The 22,294-nt window shown below is 43.0% G+C and overlaps 4 protein-coding genes across 5 annotated transcripts; 3 read left to right on the forward strand and 1 right to left on the reverse strand.

Moving 5' to 3' along the window:
- Window positions 1-1,392: 1,392 nt before the first annotated feature.
- On the forward strand, window positions 1,393-6,548 carry LOC115690604 (hydroxyproline O-galactosyltransferase GALT3). The gene is made up of 9 exons (XM_056312789.1): window positions 1,393-1,594; window positions 1,741-1,829; window positions 2,206-3,113; window positions 3,617-3,852; window positions 3,943-4,221; window positions 4,860-4,988; window positions 5,605-5,781; window positions 5,867-5,974; window positions 6,146-6,548. The coding sequence occupies exons 3-9, from the start codon at window positions 2,354-2,356 to the stop codon at window positions 6,350-6,352; spliced, it is 1,896 nt and encodes a 631-aa protein (XP_056168764.1). The 5' UTR covers window positions 1,393-1,594; window positions 1,741-1,829; window positions 2,206-2,353; the 3' UTR covers window positions 6,353-6,548.
- Window positions 6,549-11,518: 4,970 nt separating this feature from the next.
- On the forward strand, window positions 11,519-14,114 carry LOC115690605 (probable protein phosphatase 2C 13). Its single transcript, XM_030617012.2, has 2 exons — window positions 11,519-11,801; window positions 12,751-14,114. Exons 1-2 carry the CDS (start codon window positions 11,613-11,615, stop codon window positions 13,738-13,740), a joined length of 1,179 nt encoding a protein of 392 aa, XP_030472872.1. The 5' UTR covers window positions 11,519-11,612; the 3' UTR covers window positions 13,741-14,114.
- A 2,046-nt stretch (window positions 14,115-16,160) lies between these two features.
- Window positions 16,161-19,104, forward strand: LOC115690606 (dihydrolipoyl dehydrogenase 1, mitochondrial). The gene is made up of 2 exons (XM_030617015.2): window positions 16,161-16,542; window positions 17,612-19,104. The coding sequence occupies exons 1-2, from the start codon at window positions 16,282-16,284 to the stop codon at window positions 18,860-18,862; spliced, it is 1,512 nt and encodes a 503-aa protein (XP_030472875.1). The 5' UTR covers window positions 16,161-16,281; the 3' UTR covers window positions 18,863-19,104.
- Window positions 19,105-19,604: 500 nt separating this feature from the next.
- Window positions 19,605-21,905, reverse strand: LOC115690607 (uncharacterized). 2 transcript variants are annotated; one of them, XM_030617016.2, is made up of 5 exons: window positions 21,756-21,905; window positions 21,151-21,240; window positions 20,917-21,041; window positions 20,655-20,840; window positions 19,605-20,408 (listed from the first exon to the last, which is right to left on the reverse strand). In XM_030617016.2, exons 1-5 carry the CDS (start codon window positions 21,832-21,834, stop codon window positions 20,043-20,045), a joined length of 846 nt encoding a protein of 281 aa, XP_030472876.1. In that variant the 5' UTR covers window positions 21,835-21,905; the 3' UTR covers window positions 19,605-20,042. The 2 variants fall into 2 exon arrangements, with proteins under 2 accessions (XP_030472876.1, XP_056168177.1); XM_056312202.1 differs by having other exon boundaries at window positions 21,726-21,810.
- Between the last annotated feature and the right edge of the window lie 389 nt (window positions 21,906-22,294).

Below are 22,294 nucleotides of genomic sequence, written 5' to 3' on the forward strand. Positions count from 1 at the left end.
GTAAAAACAATTAGTAATGAGTCAGTCCTCTTAGCTTTGTCGCTTGTGTAGTATCTTTTCAAGATTAAAAATAACTTTAAATTGCGATAAAATTCCACTGTGATCAGTAAATAAGTAATTTTTGATATTATTTTGGAGGATCGTACGATAAATTATTCAATTAGTTTAATAAATTTACGAAAACATATCATACGGTTCCGTGAGATCCACATGACTGATCTTTTCTAACAAATCTAAATTCTCAACTAAATACCTATAATTGCTTGTGAATGCCTCACTTCTCCATGGGAAAAAGACTAGAGGTAACATAATTTTCGCATAATACTCACTTTAGTACTAAATTCTTTTTAGGGATCACTTGAGTGTTACTTTTGCAGAAAAACGATCGCTTTAGTGCTAGCCAACAAATCTGACATGGCAATTTTTCAATATATACCATCCAACGTGGCTTGTCAACAAGATAAAGTCGGTCGGCATTATTAACCTAAACGATGCCATTTGGTCTTCTCTTCGGCCCAAATTAACGAGTTGGAGCAAAATCGGTTATGAACCTAACCTTAATTCCTCAAATTGGGGCAATTTACCATGTTAATTTTTTGAGCAATCAACATATGAAGAGTGAAAAACAAAGTTTTGTTCTTGATTTCTTCTTTTTCTCTTCGATTTTTCACCCGTTCTTTCTAGGAAAACGAATTTCAAGGTTGTTGTATCCGGGCTTCTTCGAAGCCAAATTTCGTTGTTGAAAGTCTCCAAACCTCGCGAAATGAGGACCACATGGCCACCACAGAGATAATTCGCCAGCCTTGCCAAAGCTCTCTTATTTTTTTATTACAGATTCACGAAGCATGCATCGCAGCTTCAAAGAGAGAGAGAATTATATAAAACCTTTTTTTCCTTTTTTAATTTTGTTTTGGTGTTTTGTTGGTCGCCTTAGACTAGACAGTGGTTAACAAAATGACTGGAGAAGAAAAAAGAAAAACAATGTAAAAAATTTGGTTGGGGATGAAGGTGACCAAAAAAGTTGAAAATGAACAGTTAAAGATGAAGACAAATAGCCAATAGGCATGCACCCTGCTCTACATAAGCAAAGCAAAAGTTGGAGAGCAAGAAAAATAAACAAAACAATACACGTAGACGAACGGACGGAATTTATTGCGGGAGCTGTTTTCAACGACGATTTGATCAAGGAATTTGTCCACGTTTGACTTCAAATTTTCTAAACATGCCACCTCAGATATAAAAATTTGGTTAGAAAAACGTTCGACGAATCGCCGGAATTTGTTGTCGGGGTCATGTTTTCCGAGGCACTCAAATGATGTCTGTTCGAACCTATTTGTACGTTGACCGGACTCTATGTTCCACCAAACTTACCGTAGAACTTGCCGCAGCTTATACTCACACCCTCACTGTAGTTACTAGTTCCTTCTACTTCATGCTCGCTCCGACAGAGATCTAACACTTACGCCATCTTCTTCGGCCGGGGACGCCGTCGTTTTTGCTCTTGTCCGCCGTCGGGACAGGCGTGAGGAAGGAGCAGGGACATTCGCCGCCGGCGAGGCTCGAACACTCTCTCTGCCTCAGAGCTCGATCTGCGGTAACGCTTTCGACGCGTCGTGACTTCGCTGGATTAGCTCAGTCTTGAATTGTGTCGTTGTTTTGAGCTGAGAGCTAGTGGGTGGTTCCGGGTTTGCGCTTAGCGAAGCTGACAATGTTAGTCAAAATGCTTTCTTTTTGTGGCAGGAGTTCGCTGCTTTCGAGGTGGCGATGGGCTTTCGAGCTCGATCATGGCTTCGTTCTTGGTCGATAGTCATGGCAGAGACCGATGATGGGTAGGTATTTTTTGGTTCAGCTAATTGTCTGGATTACTCTCTCTTCTGTTCTTGAGCGGGAATGGTTTGTGGGTTTCCCTTGGAGAGAGATTAGCTGATATCGTGTTAGTAATTGATGTGAAACCAGTGGGTTTGAAAGCCGATATGCGGAGATTTTCACACTGAAAGACCTCAGCATTTGAAGTGTGTCACTTCTGCTTGAGACGATCTTGTTCGATGTTAATGCGGGTGCGCGGCTGACCAGCCGCGAATGAACAATTAAGGGTCCTTAGGCTTTCTTGTCAGCTGCCAACTTAGTCTGTTTTTTCTATTCCCGCTTTGAATTTTTTTTATATGTTAACATTCTTGGCATCACCATACCATTTCTCTTGGACAGAACACTGTGAGAGGTGAGATGGAAGGAGTCAGCCCAACTTGTGCGTCGCAATGTTTCCTGCTGTTGATTTGCTTAACACGGATTAACAGAAGGGTTAAGTAGTAAAGTGTGCACCGAAATTCATTTTTGGCTTGTGCTTTGTTGAGAAATGAAGAAATGGTCGGGGGGCATGTTGATTGTAGCTCTTGCTACCATCTTGGTGATTCGTTACAGCCTGGTAGGGAACAAGGTGACCAAGCAGCAGAAGCAGTCTGCATATGATTTCTTTAATAAGCATCCTAGGGATAAATCTCAAATGAAAGACGATGGTTCTTCTCTGTCCGATCAGAAACCAACGGAGAAGCCCACTCTTGTCAATTATAAAGGACTAGATGACCTATATGGCTTGAGAAATATTTCAGTCGAAAAGCATAAGTATCTTCTTGTGTGGGCTCAGATGCGGAGGCTGCTTTCCAGGTCGGATGCACTACTAGAAACGGCTAAAGGAATACGTGAGGCCTCCGTCGCGTGGAAGAATTTCTCTGCTATTCTGTACAACAAGGAAGCCTCCCAGGCTAGTATTATCAACATCAGTGAAGATAGAAATTGCCCACCGTTTGTGAGTAGATTTAGGAAGACGAATTCAAGCAATGGAACTTTCCTTGAGTTGCCATGTGGGCTAATTGAGGATTCCTCAATTACACTGGTTGCCATTCCTCATGGTGGCCAGGGAAGCTTTCATATTGACCTAATACGATCGCAAATTTCTCAAGAGGCTGATGCGCCTATCGTTTTGCGTTATAATGTGAGTTTGCCTGGAGAGAATATGACAGAGGAACCATTTGTCGTGCAAAATACCTGGACTGATGAATTTGGATGGGGTAAAGAGGAGAGATGTCCTGCTCATGGATCTGTTAACAGCTTGAAAGGTTTTTTGTTGACCTTTAATTTCTTTCATTACTTTTCTTTTTAATTGTAAGTTGATTCATGTTCTATGTTAACACCTCTCTCTCTTGCCAGAAGGCTTCAGTTGTGATGCAACTTCTAGTAATTTGAGCTTGAATGGAGATGATGAAGAGAGATTACCTAGTCCTTGGTTTATGTACTCATGAGTGGGTGATGGAATTGTTGACTCCAAAGATAGCCCTTAGTAGTTATCAACTTAGCATCCACTGCCAATTGCTTCATGAAACTATCGTGCATTTAGTTGCATATCCTCAGTAATGACGCATCTCATTGAACTCATCCTATGGAATAATTAAAACATGGAGTAGGAATGGATGGGCTTTTGTAGAGATGGATTCTTTGTAAATTGCTAGCTGAACTTCTAAACCTGTCTCTAACGTGGCTCTGTCTTCTTCTTATCCCCATTAATATGCCTTGTCTTCTCTTAGATTTACTGCAGTTACCTTTATCTGACATGTCATTGCAGGTCTTATGCTGGATGGACTTGCTCTTTGCAATGAACAATTGATTAGGGGCACTGTAGCAGAAAATTTGAATGCAAGAGGCAATGAGAGTTTGACCAATGTATCTAGAAGTGTCCATGCTAGTGCCAATTTTCCATTTGCAGAAGGGAGTTTATTCACCGCCACGATATGGGTTGGTCTGGAGGGTTTCCATATGACAGTTAATGGAAGGCATGAAACATCATTTGCTTACAGGGAGGTAAAGTATGCCGTTAGTTACTTGTTATCTATTTACGGCCTAGTGCTGTTGTAGTCACTTCAATGCTATTTGAGAGTTCTCCTAATGCAGAAACTTGAACCATGGTCAGTTAATCGAGTCGAAGTGGTTGGTGATTTGGATGCGTTATCGACTATAGCTGAAGGTTTGCCTGTATCTGAGGATCATGATTTGTTTGTTGATGCCGAGCATCTCAAAGCTCCGTTAATTACCAGGAAAAGACTTGTGATGTTGATTGGAGTTTTCTCAACTGGAAATAATTTTGGGAGACGAATGGCTATAAGGAGGTCTTGGATGCAATATGAAGCCATACGGTCTGGGGATGTAGCTGTTCGATTTTTCATTGGTCTTGTAAGTGATTATAACTTACATCCTATGTTCCTCCTACTGAATCTTGGGATAACTCTCTGGAGTAATAGCTGTTTCTGTTGAATAGAACCCTTTATTGTGTCATGAATGTCTTGATGATATTTGCACATTATTGGTTATCTGTTCATTGATGAAAAGGTAAGCACAAAGCTAAGTAATAGTCAAATATCAAATCCATCCTGAAATTACCAAATGGTGTTTCTTTTATTTCTTCTGTTCCTTGATTTCAATGTGATTGTGGCCACTCTTGTCAAGTGGATATCAGGTATTTTGGCCAAAAAGTAAAGTGGATCTGGTTCAATAAGAGGTCTGCTCTTCAGAGTGCTTTCTTTAAGCCTGTTTACCTGCTTAGTCCCTAGAACAGATTTTCTAGCCCATACTTCACCACACACACACATTCTGGGCTACATATGTATGTGTCAAAGCTTATTTAAGCATCTCTGATGGCACTTGCGTTTCCCAAGTATCATGATCAGCATAACATCAGAGTAATATATTTAATTATAAATACTTTGTCAGCATCTTTATTTCTTTTTTGGCCGACTATCAGCATCTATATTCACAACCAGCATTGCTATCATTATTCTTACTGATCACCTGGTATGTACCATTAACTGCAGCACCAAAACATGCAAGTAAATGTTGAGCTGTGGAAAGAAGCTCAAGCATACGAGGACATCCAGTTCATGCCTTTTGTGGATTATTACAGCCTTATCAGTTACAAGACAGTTGCAATCTGCATTATGGGGGTATGTATAATGACGATATGTTTTCTCAAAAAGAACTCTGATTGCCCATTACATTTTCGCTTGGAGAATCATCTTCATGGTGCAGATACTTATCGAGTATGCTGGTAATGCCGAAAATCATCTCATCAGTATGTGGATTCACAGTTCTATCTTGATTTTCTTTATTGTTGATAGACAATCAGCCTACCTGACAAACTTTCAACAAACACCTCTGACTGTGCTAAAACCATTCTTAAGAGTTGGTACATGGTAGCCAGGGGATTCAGACAATAAATAAAATGAAATCTGTTATTAGGTGAAAGTGGGTATGCGTGGGGTATAGGGCTAATTCATGTCAAGGGGATGTGGGATTTTCTACATGCTCTTTTCTGTGCATAGACCTGATTGATGAAGGATGATTCCTAAAAAGTCTGACTACTGGAACAAAAGAAATTTTATGTAAAGCTACAAAATTTATTAATCGAAATTCCCCTATTAAAGGTTGGATAAAATACATGGAAAAGATTCTCCAGGAACCGGTGGGGCCTTGCTTTTATATTTCATGATTTGGAATCCTGGTGGCGCCCAGTTTTGTTGTTGAAAATATCTTATGAGTTATAATGTATGGAATATGCAGACGAAAATCGTTCCTGCCAAGTATATCATGAAAACAGATGATGACGCTTTCGTGAGGATCGATGAAGTACTGTCAAATCTCAAGGGAAAACCATCTAATGGTCTCTTGTACGGTCTCATATCTTCCGACTCATCTCCCCATAGAGAAAAGGACAGCAAATGGTATATCAGTGAGAAGGTATGGCCTTTATCCATATCCATTTTCCCTAGAAAACATGATAGTTGCTTTACTTGTTAATACATTCTCATGGTCCTTGATGTAGGAGTGGCCACATGATAAGTATCCTCCATGGGCTCATGGTCCAGGTTATATAATCTCTCGAGACATTGCAAAGTTTATTGTTCGGGGCCACCAAGAAGGAGATCTTAAGGTAAATTTAAGCTGTTCGATTCTGTCATGAAGAGAGATAAAAGACAGGAACCCTTAGGTTATTTGATTCTGTCATAATGCTCCTTGGACGGTTAAATGAGCCGAGAATATAGTCTATTCTTCATTTTGGCTGAGACTGTATCATTTATGTGTTTGTTTTTCCAATTTTCAGTGGTTTAAGCTAGAAGATGTTGCGATGGGCATATGGATAGAGCAGTTCAAGAACAGCGGCAAGGAAGTGCACTACATAAATGACGAAAGATTCTATAATGCTGGATGTGAATCGGATTACATTCTTGCACATTATCAAGGCCCAAGGAAGCTGCTGTGCCTCTGGGAGAAGCTGCAGAAAGAGCACCGGCCCGACTGCTGCGAATGAAGTTCATCTCTCATGTAAATAGTGGCTTCGATCTTGCATGAAAAAAACCCAGAAAGCCTCAACAGAATCGCTGTTTTTCTAGTGGCAAGGGATAATTTTCCACACGAGTCCCGATGCCACGGTTTTTACCTCAATTGCCAAAATGGAGTAATGACTTGCGAAATTTCATTAAGCTTTGTGGTTGGATGGTCTGAAATCCCATTAGTTGGTTCTTTCATTCATGTAGTGAATCATCCAGAGTTCTTCTTGTCATCTACCCAGCGCGAAGCATAGAAAAAGGTACTAACCCACGTCTGATTTATGTAAATGTATCATCAAGGTGTCCATTCTTCCATGTGTTTCCCACAGCTTGGCTAACGCTTCCTTTACCTTTAATTCAGCAGCTTCTTCATCTTCAATCTGTTGGCGAAATCTACCAAGTGGTCCTTCATGTATCTATCATATTCGTTCTTCTGTTTAATAGTACAGACCCATTTCCCACTCATACAAGTGCAAGTGTTGTTTAGTTCCATTTGGACTCGAGAAGATGTGGAATGGAATGTCACGGAAATCATCTTCAGCGACCATTTCATTGGCAAATGGCTCGATCGGAGATACATGCTCAGGTTAGGTCATTTTGCATCTCTTAAAAGAGTGTACATTAGACAATGTGAACTGGACGCGTATGTGGCCTAGAAATCTTTGAAACATGTGGAAACCAACAGGTCAACTTCAATGGGAATGGGACATGCAACCGGAGATGGGCAAAGTGCTCTTTTTTCAACATTATAAGTCGAAGAAACTGAAGGCAAGAGAGAAAATAGAGGAAAGAAAAAGTTGCAAGTTGAACATGCATTCGTCAACCATCCAAACTGATTCCCCTTCGTCCGATCTGCTTTTTGCATGCTGAATGTGGAACACGTCGGACAAGCACTGAACACACATGAGGCCACGCTTCCTCTCAGGAAGGAACAGAGTTTTAAGGAACTGTTTGATGTCCGAAGCAGCAGCATCATCATCATACTCCTCAAGCACCACCAAGAATTATTCATTTCTTCTAATTGCACGTCGTGATGCAGTCGCTATCATCACCCAACATGATAAACGCTTTTTTGAAACGTTTATATTCAATCGGGTCGCTCGAACGGAGAGTTTCGAGTGATGATTTTAGGTCCGATTCAGGATACGATTTGACGTGACGCTATTATGTCCATTCTGAAATATTCCATCTGTTCGGTGTTGAATAAAAGTAAGAGAGGTAAAAGACGAAAATAGGAACCGCACTAAACACCCATCGAAGTCGCTGACCATCCCACACCACAAGTCGTGAAAGGCAAACAACACCCAAAAACCTTTACCCTGAAAACCAAGTTCCTTTAGCTTCCTCATTGGTTCTGCTTTCTTGACCGGAGCTGCAAAAGCGTCTTCCTTCTTTGCTTCACAGGAGGTTTTCTTCAAGCAAAACTGGTGAACGCAAAAGGCCCTCCTCCGTCTCCCGTCACCACTCCTCTTTTAACACGTCCCTCTTTTCCTTTCCTTTATCCTCCGGTCGGAAGGAGCACAGGTCATTTCCCACTCACAAAAGATGAGGAGAGAGACTGCAATTTGTACTTTGTAGGATAGGGTTTGGCACTTGTTCCAGGTAAAACACGGTCAATCTTGTTTCCACTGTAATGGCCAGTTTTAGAGATGCAAACGTTAGGGAGATTTTGCATTTACCGACGAGGGGTTCTTTCGATGGCATTCATTGCTTAGACTTGTTATATGAATACCCGTCAGTCTAATCATAAGATGTGCACGAGATTTACGTCCTTTTTTATGGTGATTGGCATCAACCGTCGATGTCACTGTACAGTCCGATTCTTTTTTTGGGCTCTGTCCATTCAAAAAAAAATTTATATTTACTCTTTTTTCGGAGAAAATTACCAAAAGTCCTAAACCTCAATTCAGTTTTAAATCTTTTGTATTTGTGCCAAGTCAATTTATCAGGTCAATTTTGGTCGGCCGGCGCTGACATGGATAAATTTAATAATACTTTAATATTTTTTTCAAATTCTTTTACCTTTTTTTTTCTTTCCTTTCTCTTTCTTTTTATTTTCTTCCCTTCTTCTTCCTCTAGCCGGTTGCTAGACCTCGACGACCGGCCAAAACCTAGCTAGCCTCTAGCAAAGCTCACCCCCGTCAGCCACTGGCGAGGGCATGGCAAGGGTGAGGGCAAGGTAGACAGTTTGAAAGAATCAACAAATGAACTCCAAATACCCTAATCAAGACGAAGCAGTCACATCCGATAACCAATTCCTCGATCGATCGATTTGAACAATAGCAAATCAAAATGGAGAGAGAGGGAGAAGAAAAGGGCGACATACATTGCAGGCGATGACATGCCCTCGCCTTCACCAGTCTAACGTCACTGTCACTAGGCGAGGCTTGAACTCGCCCACACCAGTGGCCGGCCGAGTCGAGCTTCACCAGAGCCTCATCAGTCCTCGCCTCTGATCGTTACAATCAACTAGAGGAAGAAAAAAATCGAAAAAACAAAAAAATAAATAAATCGAAAAAATATTAAAATATTATTAAAAATTATCCATGTTAGTGCCGGCCGCGCCACGTAAGTGACCGATGTCGACCAGCCAAAACTACCCCTATGGACTGAATTTGCTTAAATACAAAAGGTTTAGAACTCAATTGACCTTAAAAAAAAAGTTCAGAACTGACTTGACATAATTACGACAAGTCCATAACTCTTTTGGTAATCTTCCCCTTTTTCGAGGTAATTCTGAACTTCGTAATTTTTTTCCCTTGTTACGTATTCTTATTCAACTCTGCAGTCTGCACGCGGTGTTTTACATTAGTCAACCATTGAATGCTAATGCACACAATAAAAGACAATAATAACCGCAACTAAAAGAAGAAACAGAAAAACCAAAATGTGATGTCGGTCGCCGTGGCCAAGTCAGGCGTTCGGTAATCTTGTCCCGTCCCCGAAAAGTGAAACGCGTCCGGGGTCAACTCGTGGACCACGTGGAAAACACAATTCGTAATTTTCTCAAATCTCTCATGTATTGCGAGAAGCCACTGTTAATCCATATCAGCAAATTAACCATCATCAAACCCTCGATTGATTACACAATCGGCGAACCGAACCCGGATTAAATCCGACGGCGGACGGAGCGATCGCCCTCCAACCAGCGGCTCCGGTCGACATCAATACTGCAGATGCGATCAGAAATCACGGGCTAATGACTCCTCGGGCGATTAAGATTATGTCACTTCCGTAAGATTCCCATATGTAATTTGCGTTACGGTGATCCCACACGCCTCGGACCCTACCTAAGTCAAATGCACCATTTTAATTCATGTAACCCGAGTCCCGCTAGTTTAATCAACTCGTGCCATAATCATCGCCTTCCTAAACTTTTCCTAATCCCACACTGCATAAAAAAAATTTGGAGAGAGGGAAGGAGACCTTTCTTCTTCTTCTTCTTTTTTTTGTGTGGTTGGCAACTCGGGTTGGTAATTGCATTGACCTAGAGGAGGATAAGGAGTGTTGGAGAAGCTCTATCCATATTCGAGGGTATCTACCGTCTACCAAATTCCTCGATCGCGTTTACACCTAGGATCTAAAACTATCGGTTTCGTAAGGTCCGTGCTAATACACAAAAAGTGTCTCTTCTTACGCGCCATTAAAAAAAAACACACAAAAGGCACAAGTTGTGGTATAATTATGTAGGGGCGAGCATGGCATACGATGGTCCGGTCCGAGCCGAACCCTTTTTTTTTGGCCGTTCGATTAGGTTTAAAAGTGATGATTCGGAGAAAATGGGAACTCTCGCCGTCTCCGCCTCGTTTCTTGTCCTGAAGCTCTCGGCCTCTTGGCGCGGGAGAGGTGATGGGCACCCGGTTTTACAACGAGAGAGCGAGCGAGCCGTCAGCGGGAGAAGTTACACAAACCGAGACTCACTTAGCGATATCCTTTGCTAATGATGTGAAAGATAACAATTCCGTTTCTCTGTTTTTTAATTTTTCTATTCCCGAAAACAGATTTAGAACGGAAATCCGTTTGGTAGCGCAATTTTACTTTTCAATTTCTGAGACAAATTTTTAGCATAGAAATAAGTTTAGAACATGAACGAGAAGTAGAAATTTTTTACTTTTCTATTTTTGGAATAAAAACAGAAATAAAAACTCTTTTTATCACTCGTCTTCGTTGCCTGCACCTGCTGATCGCCGCCCGCCCGCCGATGTGCGAATCCTGCATCAATACTATCAGACAAATTTCTATTTCGGAAATAGAAAACTTCTGCCATTATCAAATGCTACTTTTTTTCTCAGAAACTCGTATAGGGAACAGCAGAATGATTATGGTGCGCGCCTTAAATTGCTGATTTTATATGCTTCATTAGACTTTATTTGGATTGTAACTTCTATTGTTGTGAGCCGCTCATAATGCGCGCCTTTTCCTTTGCTTGGCAAATGCGTTTGGGCACTCTGACTAGGAGACCCGATATATCGTGGCGGGTTCTCCACGACCCGCCCGACGCCGGAACCCCGGGTCGACTCCGCGGGATATCCACGCGGGAGCGCGCGTGCCGTAAAACGGCGATTGAAAACCCGGGCGCCCGCCGTTCCCCCCCAAAAAAAACGACGCCGCCCGCGCGCGTTTTGGCGAGCCGCCAAAAAAAGCCGGTTTGATCCTCCACGCCCCGCGGGGGGCAAATCCGTAAATCCACGCCGCCGCGAACCGCCAAAAAGTCGCACTTTCCCTCCTCCCGAAAGGAAAAATAAAATAAAAAAGTTCGGCCACAAAAAAAAAAAGAAGGAAAAACAAAAGTATCTGGCCACAAAAAAAAAAAAAGGAAGGAGGGAAAACAAAATAAATGAAATTATATATACATTAAAAAAAAGAAAAAAAGAGTTTCGCTTCCATTAAACGTTCTCCAGCCAGTTCCGTGCCCGCCACAGCCTCCACCGCCACGTGTCCCGCGCCCGGGGACGCGCCTCCCGGGTCAAGCCGGTCACCCCCCGCCCCCTATAAAGCTCCGCCTCACCTCCCGCATCGAGCAGCCTTTCGCGAAACCCCAAAATTCAGCAAACCCTAAAGCGCGTCCCACCACCACCACCATCGCCGCGACGACAAGAAGAAGAAGAGGAAGAAGAAGAAGTTGTTTGAAGTCGAAGTCGAGGAGCGTTTCCGATTCGAAGCCCTAGCTTTCTCCGTTCCCCCCTCCCACCCGATCGAGCTTTCCGGTGACGAGAGTTGGCCTTTTTTTGGAAGGAGCGGATGATCGTGAGCCAGAAGATGGTCACGGTGGAGGCGGAGGTCGTTTGCCCGCCGAGCTTGCAGGCGTCTCCCGCCGCCTCGATTCATTGCCCGGCGATGTTCCGGGACGCCGCCGCCCCCGCCACCGCCCCACAACGCGTCGTCCCCGAGCCGCCGGCCGCTGCCGCGGGCGTCTCCCGCATCGATTCGGTACGCCGCTCGGCTCGACCGCGATTCTCATTAGCGTTTGGATTTCCGCCGGGGTTTTTGAATGGCGCGCGGCGGCGCGGTTTGTTTAGGTCGTTTTCCCGGCTTTTTGTGTGATGGGTGGTTTCGTTGGAGTCGAGCCCGATCCGGATCGGGTTGGTCGTTCGGGTTCGGGAGTTGCTTTGGGATTTTATGGAGCCTGATTTAATTGAATCTGCGCGCTTTGCGAGGGGGATGGGGTCGTTTTGTTTGCGATAAGATTAGTTGCTCTCGTCAGTTAACTGGACGTTTTCGATGATTTTGACGCGGGATTGTTGTTGCTGTTGTTTTCTGGATTTCTACTTTAGAGAATTTTGGGTCTGGGATCTGATTTTGTAGAAAGTTTGGCTCGAGTGGAATAGGCCAATATGTTTTAAATTCGGAATTATTCGGCCGTGAGGATTTGACATGATTCGGGAGGATGATTGGCGCTGTGATGCTTCATATGGGGTTTTGTTAGCTGCGCAACATCGAAGCTTATATCTTTTGAAATTTATGGTGTCGTACATGTAGGTTTGATGTTCCTGTTCTAGATAATCAGCTTCTCTTTGAATTTTGGGCGTCGAGTTATTAGTGAACTGGGGCCTTTTATGATGTTGCTGCGATGGGATTTGGCTCATGCTTTGGATGTGCTTTACTCGGAGGAGTTTTGGGTGCATTTTCTCTTCATGGGTTGCATCTAAACTTTTCGTAATTCTGATAGAACAAAACCATCTCATGTGTCCAAGCAGGACAAGTAAAGAAGTTTCGATGGCCAGTAACACTTGTGGATGGAATATGGAGATTCTGCTAATAGTTTTCTGTGTCTGCAAGCTTGAGTCAATTTAACTCTATCTGCAGGTCTCTTGTTTGATTATTGATGCTGTTCACGATGACCTTAAATATGTTGCTTATCTAATTCTTTGTTCTGCAGGTTGTCAACTGCCTCGAGACTGCAAATGCTGCTGCTGCTGTGTCTGATGCCATTAAATTTTTTCCAAGGATTCGTTCTGGTAGCTACGCTGACATGGGCTCTCGGATTTCCATGGAAGATGAACACATCAGGGTTGATGATCTGTCTGCCCATTTGGGTTCTGAATTATGCACACCAAGTGCCTTTTATGCAGTTTTCGATGGCCATGGAGGCCCTGAGGCAGCTGCATACATCAAGAGCAATGCAATGAAGTTATTCTTTGAAGATACTGTTTTACCAGAGACATCCGCAATTGATGATATCTTCTTGAAAGAGCTGGAGAGCTATCATCGTAAATCTTTTCTTCTAGCAGACCTGGCCTTGGCAGGTGATTGCAGTGTGAGCAACTCATGTGGAACAACGGCACTGACCGCTTTGATACTAGGGAGACATTTGCTGGTAGCCAATGTTGGCGATTGTCGAGCCGTTTTGTGTAGGAAAGGAGTTGCAGTTGAGATGTCCCAAGATCATAGGCCGTCCTTTTTACCTGAGCGAAGACGTGTGGAGAAACTGGGTGGTTATTTCAATGATGGATATCTAAACGGCTGCCTATCTGTTACCCGTGCTCTTGGGGATTGGGACTTGAAGCTTCCTCTGGGGTCTGCTTCGCCGCTAATCGCTGATCCTGATGTCCAACAAGTTATCTTGACAGAGGATGATGAGTTCTTGATAATCGGTTGCGACGGAATTTGGGACGTGATGACAAGTCAGTACGCGGTTAGTCTAGTCAGGCAAGGGCTTAGACGGCACAGTGACCCGCATCAATGTGCCAGAGAACTGGTCATGGAAGCATTGCGCCTTAATACTACTGACAACCTCACGGTGATAGTGATATGCCTCAGCTCCCCTGATCGGCCCGAGTCATGCCCATCCCAGAGGCGAAGACTGAGATGCTGCGGTCTCTCTGAGGAGGCAAGGAACAGGTTGAAGAGCTTGCTGGAAGGAAATTGAGTGCATTTTATTGTAAATACCATTATTTTTCACAGCACATCGTTATGGAGGATGATTTTATCTGTTTGTGGCTGTTTCAGATGATTTAGAAGAGAAAAAGAAAAAACAGCCAGCAGTTTTGTAGTTTGTTGGAGTGTATTGTTCGGAACTTTTACCGTTCGGAGATATTTGTCCCGTCATTTGTAAAGATTTGTGAGATGATATGTTAAATCGATCTAGAAACTCCATGGACGAGTGATGCTGTGCTCCATTTTATTATAGATTGCAGTTCTTAGTAAAACATTGACAGTCCGAATTGCTGAAAGCCTTCTCTGTTTTCCTTGCAAATTCATGTGCAAATGGGAATGTGCTCTTTGAGGGTTTGATTTGTTTCATTTCAAAAGTGCGCGAGAGCCATTCACAATTCGATCGACTGTTGTGGCTGTCTTCTGTTTGTTCTTTCTGCTGGTTCCAAAAGATTGGATGAAACGAGATTCCAACTCAAGGGGCTTGTGGCCAGAGTGTTGGAAGTTGTCCTTTTCCTGGGCTTGAGATAAAGAGTTTTCAAGCTTCATAGCCACATCCAAACCGAGCCCTTTGGAAGGCTATTTCTACATGATTATTCTCCTCCACCGAACTCTAGATCAAGTGGTAGGTCTTGTGAGGACACACCATTCCCGATCTCCTCTCCACAACCCAAATATCGTGCTTTTTCCCAGGGAAATACGAGAGAAAAACTCCCTTTTTTACTGTAAGAACACCCCTGAATGTAACACCTATTCGCGGATGAGAAGTTGACACACGACTTATCTATTGATTTACCAGAAGAAAAACCCATTGCTGCATCTAAAATTGGATGACACACCATGCATTCAAGGATTACAGTTCAAATCATTGGATGTTTAAGAACTCATCAACAATAAAATAAAAATAAAAATAAAGTGCGAGATCGATAGGGGAGAGGGAGAGGGAGAGGGGAGTGTTCTTCTGATTCTTTGAAATCTCTGCATCTTCCAAGTCTTTTTACCAAGTTAAGAAGACTTCTAGGATTAATGTACAAAAGCTTGAGCTCATATTACATCTCATTGCAATGAAAGGATGACAGTCTGCTGCGCTATGTTAGGAGGTCCTATCGGCTTCGAGAAGCTACAGTCTAAATAAACTCATTTTACAAGTCGAACCCAGTTTATATCTTGAGAAATGAATAGACCCAACATTGAACATCACAGGAGCATACAAAATTTCTGTGCAGCTTCTTAATATAATTAGCCTCGTTTATCATATCACCTATAAAAAAGACTCTACGCGGATATTATTTCCCTGTTGTTTTAATTTTAGGGCCGCACGGTGCAACGCCCTCGTCTTCGTTTCAAGAGTCGTTTCCTTACGTTTACTCATGCTGTTTTTTATGTTCTTAAAAGGAAAAAAAGAGTAATTTTTCACATGAAAACGTTGTTTTATTAGTTATGATTAAAAATCAATTATTTCGGAAACAAAACTCAACGTAATGTGTCCTTTTGAAAGCGGAAATTTCTCTAATTTTATGTAAATGGAAGGAAATACTAACGTCAAAACTGCAAACTTTTTTCTATTTGAGAACTTGTATTTACTTTTGTTTCGCAACGAAATTAATTATAATGCTTTTGTACTATCTTCGAGATCACTCAAAAGGATTCGGAAGGTACATTTTTATTCATTCAATGCTTGTATTGTTTCAAACAAAAAAAAATGTTCGGATTGTAAGTGATAGATTTACAGAATTGCGAAAGTATTCATCTAGATTCTAATATGCGCTGTGCTAAAATTCACGAATTTGTATATCACTTTTGTGGATTTTTCTCCTGTTTTCTAATAAATAATGTATTGTGTTGACATTTTATTCTTTTATGTTTAAACATTAACATTCTTGTTGGAATGGTTAATGATTTTTTTTTCCAAATTATAATCGATATTGATGGAATTAATCAATTTATTTGCATTAAATATGATTATGTTAATATTCTTATTTTTGTTAATCATGTGAAGATAGTGAAAGTATCATGGAGAAACAAATGAAAATAGTAAAACGAGTAGATAGACATGATAATTGTTCTTTGCTGAGCACGATGTTAAACAAAAATTGGTTCATAACGAAGCATTATTTTCAAATAAATAAGTTTTTTTTATAAAATAAGAGAATTGCTCATTAACGAAAATAAAATTTGACGTGATCAAACGTCCTCTAAACAAAATAAAAAAAAACATTTTAGTCAACAAATACGGCACGCGCGCACCACACAGACGCCACCCCAACCACTCCCACGACCTCATCGCCACCGTCCTCCCGATCCCCCAGCCCAGATCCAACGGCTCCGGACCGCTCGATCACGAGACCTTACCGTGCGCCGCCGCCGCACCCGACGACAACGGCTCCCCTCTTAATCTTTTTCCTCGCAAGCAAACGCTGGCGAAATCTCATTTCTCTGTGTCTCTCGCTCGTTCCTCTTCTTCCATCGGAGCTCCGACCGCGCGAGCTCGACCGTCCGATCGTCCAGGCAGCTTCGGTTCCGGCGCTCCGAGCGAATGGCGATGGCGAGCATCGCGAGGAGGAAGGCGTCGCGCCTCCTCGGCTGCACCTCCTCCGCCGGGGCGGCGCACCGGTACTCCTTCGCCCGGGGCTTCGCCTCGGGATCCGACGACAACGACGTGGTCGTCATCGGCGGGGGCCCCGGCGGCTACGTGGCGGCGATCAAGGCGGCGCAGCTGGGGCTCAAGACCACCTGCATCGAGAAGCGCGGCGCCCTCGGCGGGACGTGCCTCAACGTCGGCTGTATCCCTTCGAAGGTGATTGTCTCCTTTGGGGGGTTTAGGGATTCTTGTGGTGCTCGCGGTCGGTTTTTTTGTGGGGGGTGGTGGTGGTGTGCCTGCGTCCGATTTTTGGAGGTTGTGGTTGGATCTAGCGGTTTTGTCTCGGTGTTGATTCCCTGTTTGTTTGGATTAGAGGAGCGAATTCCGTAGGGGATGTGTGTTGGAATTCGCGATGATTTGAGATTGGGGGGGAGTTTTCGCTTTTCCCCTCCAAGAGCTGTTTATTTTGTTGTCAAATTTCGTAGAAGTGGAATATGTCTCTCCTTGTGTAGATTAGAGTGGGAAATGAATTGTGGTGGACCTAACAAAAGTCCACAAGTGTAGTGATTATTAACGCAAAAGGCTTTCAATTGTCAAGGAGAGTGTTATCCTCCGTACCTATGAAGAACTTAGGAGAGTAATCTCTGTAATCTTGATTCTTGAGTGACGTGAGGATTCAGTCTGTTACTTATTTGGGCTTGAGCGTCGAGGTGGGAGCGTGGCATCACAAGAAAACAGGTGGAGATACTTGTATAGGTGTTGAAGATGAGTCTTGTTTGCGGACGCCTACACTGCTTGGAGAATTTATAGCATTCTTATTTGATTTGCGAGCAAATCGAAGTTTTTTGCTGTGCTTCAGTTTGTATGCTTTAGAACACCTTTTCTCTTTATGGTTGACTAACAAGCTTCTTCATTTGAAAAGTTCCTTTTTTGGGTAATTTTTGTGATCCTTGAATTTATTTTATTACTATCAAGCTGTTTGTATGCTCATATAGTATTTGGTTCTTCCCGATCTTTATCTGCCATTGATTTTCTGCAATGCGGATGTTAGTGCATTTTCGCTCACATCTTCAAGACATGTTTTCAGTCATCTTTTGTTGGTTAGATTTTACGTTAATATATTTTCAGTGGAAATGAATTAAACCTTCATTTATGGGCCCTTGAAGTCTTGTCTCGGTGGTTAGTTTTACACTTCTCTTTACTTTGCATGTGGACAATGCTTTAGTAATGACAGAATATTTTTCCAACTCCATTTTCCCTTTGTTGTTTCCCTTCCTATTACCAGGCACTGCTTCATTCCTCGCACATGTATCATGAAGCAAAGCATTCTTTCGCCAGCCATGGTGTGAAATTCCCATCTGTCGAGGTTGATTTACCTGCCATGATGGCCCAAAAGGACAAAGCTGTGTCCGGTTTGACCAAAGGTATTGAAGGTCTGTTCAAGAAAAATAAGGTGACCTATGTCAAAGGGTATGGAAAGTTCATCTCCCCCTCAGAGGTCTCAGTAGACACCATTGATGGTGGCAATGCCGTCGTAAAGGGCAAGAACATAATAGTTGCCACTGGCTCTGACGTGAAATCTTTACCGGGGATTACCATTGATGAAAAGAGAATAGTCTCTTCAACTGGGGCCTTAGCTTTGTCAGAAATTCCAAAAAAGCTGGTGGTGATTGGAGCAGGTTACATAGGCCTAGAGATGGGTTCAGTGTGGGGCCGACTAGGATCAGAGGTGACGGTAGTTGAGTTTGCACCAGATATAGTGCCTTCTATGGATGGGGAAATCCGCAAGCAATTTCAACGTGCCCTCGAGAAACAGAAGATGAAGTTCATGCTCAAGACCAAAGTTGTTGGAGTTGACACATCTGGAGACAGTGTAAAGTTGACCCTCGAGCCTGCAGCCGGTGGTGCACAGACAACCCTTGAAGCTGATGTTGTCCTCGTTTCTGCTGGTAGAACTCCATTTACAGCAGGTCTTGGGCTAGAAACGATAGGAGTGGAGACCGACAGGGCTGGAAGGATACCAGTCAATGACCAATTCGCTACAAATGTGCCCGGTGTATATGCAATTGGAGATGTAATTCCAGGCCCAATGCTGGCTCACAAAGCCGAAGAGGATGGGGTTGCTTGTGTAGAGTTCATAGCCGGTAAAGTTGGCCATGTGGACTATGACAAGGTCCCTGGTGTTGTATACACACATCCTGAGGTTGCATCTGTTGGAAAGACTGAGGAGCAGGTGAAGGCACTTGGTGTTAATTACCGTGTGGGGAAATTCCCTTTCTTGGCTAATAGCAGGGCCAAGGCGATTGATGATGCAGAAGGGATTGTCAAGATTGTGGCTGACAAGGAGACAGACAAGATATTGGGAGTTCATATCATGGCACCAAATGCTGGAGAACTCATTCATGAGGCAGTGTTAGCCTTGGCATATGATGCTTCCAGTGAGGACATTGCACGCGTGTGCCATGCACACCCGACGATGAGCGAGGCATTGAAGGAAGCTGCTATGGCAACTTATGACAAGCCCATTCACATCTAGATTTCTTGATTTACATTCACTGCATTTTCGATTTTGAAATCTCTGGCTGAAAACTTCCTTTTTCTTCTTGTCTATGTTATTTGGAAGAGTCCGAGTGTCCAAAGAGAAGTTTGCTGTCATCTTCTGTCTGCAATAACAGAATGACCTTGTAGCGTTTTTGCTATCAATGTTCATAAACACATTAGCAGGATCTATGCAGGGATTGGGCGATCCCCAGAATTGAAGTTTTCTTTTGTTTGTAAGTTAGGAAGCAGTTTTGTCCATACAAATGTGATTGGTTTTCTGTTTGAAAGATTGAAATCACGTGGAAGCTTCCAGTTACGGACGATATAAAAACTTGGGTCTTAACGTTGCCCGGTATTGCATGCGAACTGTAGGTGATGCATCCCAACATCCAGCATTAATATGTTCCACTTCGATTTCCTGGTTTGGACTGAAGTCTGGCCATTGTTCGCCGGTCGGTTTCCGTCCCTGCTGGGGTAGCTCCCGTCTGATTCTGCCATCCCATCTACCTTCGATTTTGTCGTTTTTTATTTTTGGCTGGCGGAGCATATGTCAGGAAAACTCCTCTTAAAACCCATCTCAATGAGGCCTAAATTCCACTTCGCATATTCATTTGAAGGAAGCTTTAGCCTTCTCAGTTGCTCTTTTTCACTTCATCGTAGTGATCCGATCGCCCTTCATGCGATCAAGCTTTTAGAAATTTTATTAAGAGGGAAAGATGATTCGACTATATCAGGTGCAATTTTAAACCCATCACTGAGGCTATCTTTCTCGTGCAAAAGCTAATACAGAGATCTTTGGAATTGGAAACAACAATCCATGACCATTAGCATTGGTTATGTGTCCTACTCTACTAACATCATGAACAATACACATCAAACAATGCGACATTGGAGATTCATCCGTTAAATTCATCACCGCGAAGCAGAATTCCCCCATTAACCAGAAAACGGGCTCTTGAGGATTGGTGAAACCGAGAATTGGCTTAAAAAACTCTCCCACAATAAACTAGTTTGTTTAGGAGAAGAGAGACTGCTCTTCAAAACCTCTCCCGGGAAAAGCATCACTTACGACTGGTCTTCATGTCCCCTTTTAGGGAATTTCACTCTTTTTAGTGAATAGGGTGGCCACTGCTCCAGAAGTTGCGCCAGCATGTATGTTCAACAATGTTCCATGTTCAGGGCTCATCCCGCATGTCTGGCTTCCTCCTGGCTTGCATGGCGAGGCGCGCATCTCTTTCCCTCTCGAACTCACGGTAGTCTGCTCGTTGCAAGAAGGAAACTCTGTCCAGATACTGATTCGAGCTTTTCTTGTAGGCGTCAAGCTCGTCTTCCATCCCCTGGTTCTCTTCTTTAAACTCTCCCCAGTCCTTCTTTGTTTTATCAAGCACGCTCAGCTTCGGTTTCTTCTTTATTTGTTCAAGAACAGCATCAACAGCAGAAGGTGCAGCAGCCTTGGCCTTGTCAGATGCCTCTTTCGAATCAGAATCCACAAGCTTCTTTACTTCTATATCTTGACCAGCAAAGTCCCGAATTTCAGTGATCTAGATAAGAATCAGACACAAGCCATTCACATAAGAACTAGACTATTCTGAGGGGGGAAAATTCTCACATGATAAAAATGTTTCATATTTCACTTTTCCACCACATCCAATTCTAACATAGGGAGCAAATAATGACCGTTCGACTACTTCACAAACCGACGTGACAGAATACTAGGCTGAAAAGCAGGTACAACAGATTGAAAAGGTAAATGCAGGTTCTTCCCCCTTGCTATGAAATGTACTTACCTCAACTTTACCCCTCACTGAAGCAGCAGCAGCTGCTGCCTCCTTCACTGCTGAGAGAGCAGCAGCGGCAAGTCTCTTAGCCTCATCACTACTTCCATTCGGGACTGGATTAGACCTTTCCTGGGGTTGCTCTTGTGACAACGATTCTGCCTTCTTAGGAGCCAAGCCTAGATAATTCATCCAACTCTACAAAGTAAAGCCAAAGGTTATACGGTAGCTATTAGATTCACTCAAACCATAACAGAGCAAGCAGCATTCTCACGGTGGACGTCTTGCGCTTAGCATTATTCACGGTTGAACTGGGCTTTCTGCAAACGGATTGGAGTATCTGCTTAGAGGTCCCTTTGTTCATTTGCTCCCACATAGCATCAACCCGAGCTTTCGGATCTAGCAGATTCATAAGAAAATCTTAGCTCCGCTGCTTTAAGCTCACGCTTCACAGAGCTTAACAAATAGATACACACAACGAAACCAAAGAAATAGCACATGGGCTCACCAGTTTCCGAGGGCTCAGGTCCTGAGCTTGCAAGAAAACCTCCTTCCTTGACTGCCTCCATCCCTGTCCCCTCCTTATCTCTCACTTTATCTGAAAGTTGGAGCACATCCAATCATCAAAACATAGACAAAAGAGACTTCTCTATCCTTAATAACAAACCACGCACAGATTTCGTAATTTCGCAACATCAAGCTCTTCAAAAACACATCAGATAATGAGAGCAATGCACGTCAAGATAGCTCCTCCTCTTTCCTGCTAATCCAGCAGACGATACGAAGGAAAAAAACGAAAGAAGCCACCTAACGACACAGAAAGCCTTTTAAGCTGCCGCAAATTCCGAAGCAAAAACCTGCCCTTTTGTCCCCGCCCCAAGGAAAGCTCGAATTTTGAAAGCGAATCGAGAGAGGAAAGAAGAAAAAAGATCAAACCCACGAAGCTCTAAGCCGCAGCGTGCCCCCTTCATCAATCTCAAACTCGAAGCGCCCATCGACCCTCCTCCAAATTTCACCAATCTCAGCGCGAAAAAGAAAGCAGATAGCGCAGACACATGGTGGTGATTGAGGATGAAGACGAACCCATTTGAGCTCTCGTCAAGGAGAGGTTACCTGAGCCTGAGGCGTCGGGGCTGACGGTCGCAGACGACATTGGAGACGATGAGCACCGATCGAGCTCCGGACATAACATCGCGCGAGCAGCGAGAAGAAGCTTCCTTCGCCGTGAAATAGACTTGATTGTGTCAACAGAGAGAAAATAATCCATGGTTTTTAATTGGTCTAGAATATAAATTCAAATAAAACTAGGAGAATTAAATTCATTATTTGGGATATGTGGTAATCTGTGAAATTAATTCATATAATAATTTTGATTGATTAAGTTACGTTTTTTCGTTATTTTTGCCTCGGTAAAATGCATGGGTTATATCAAGTATAATTTTCTATATTCAATTTATATCGTACTGTCACTGTAAATTACGTTTTTTTGTTATTTTTGCAAATGCAGGTATTCAGTCCCTTCGCGACGCCTCTCTTAGGCCTTACCAAGGTGAGTGGAAAGCATACTACCAGGATAAGGTGTTATCTTACCATTCTAAAATCTTGACTCCGCTTGTTTCGAAAAAAATGAATGATTTAATTTTTTTTTATTA

The sequence above is a fragment of the Syzygium oleosum genome, unplaced genomic scaffold (assembly GCF_021117445.2).
Source record: "Syzygium oleosum isolate NSW1041296 unplaced genomic scaffold, Sole_v2.1 Sole_v2.06, whole genome shotgun sequence".
Classification (NCBI taxonomy): Eukaryota; Viridiplantae; Streptophyta; class Magnoliopsida; order Myrtales; family Myrtaceae; genus Syzygium; species Syzygium oleosum.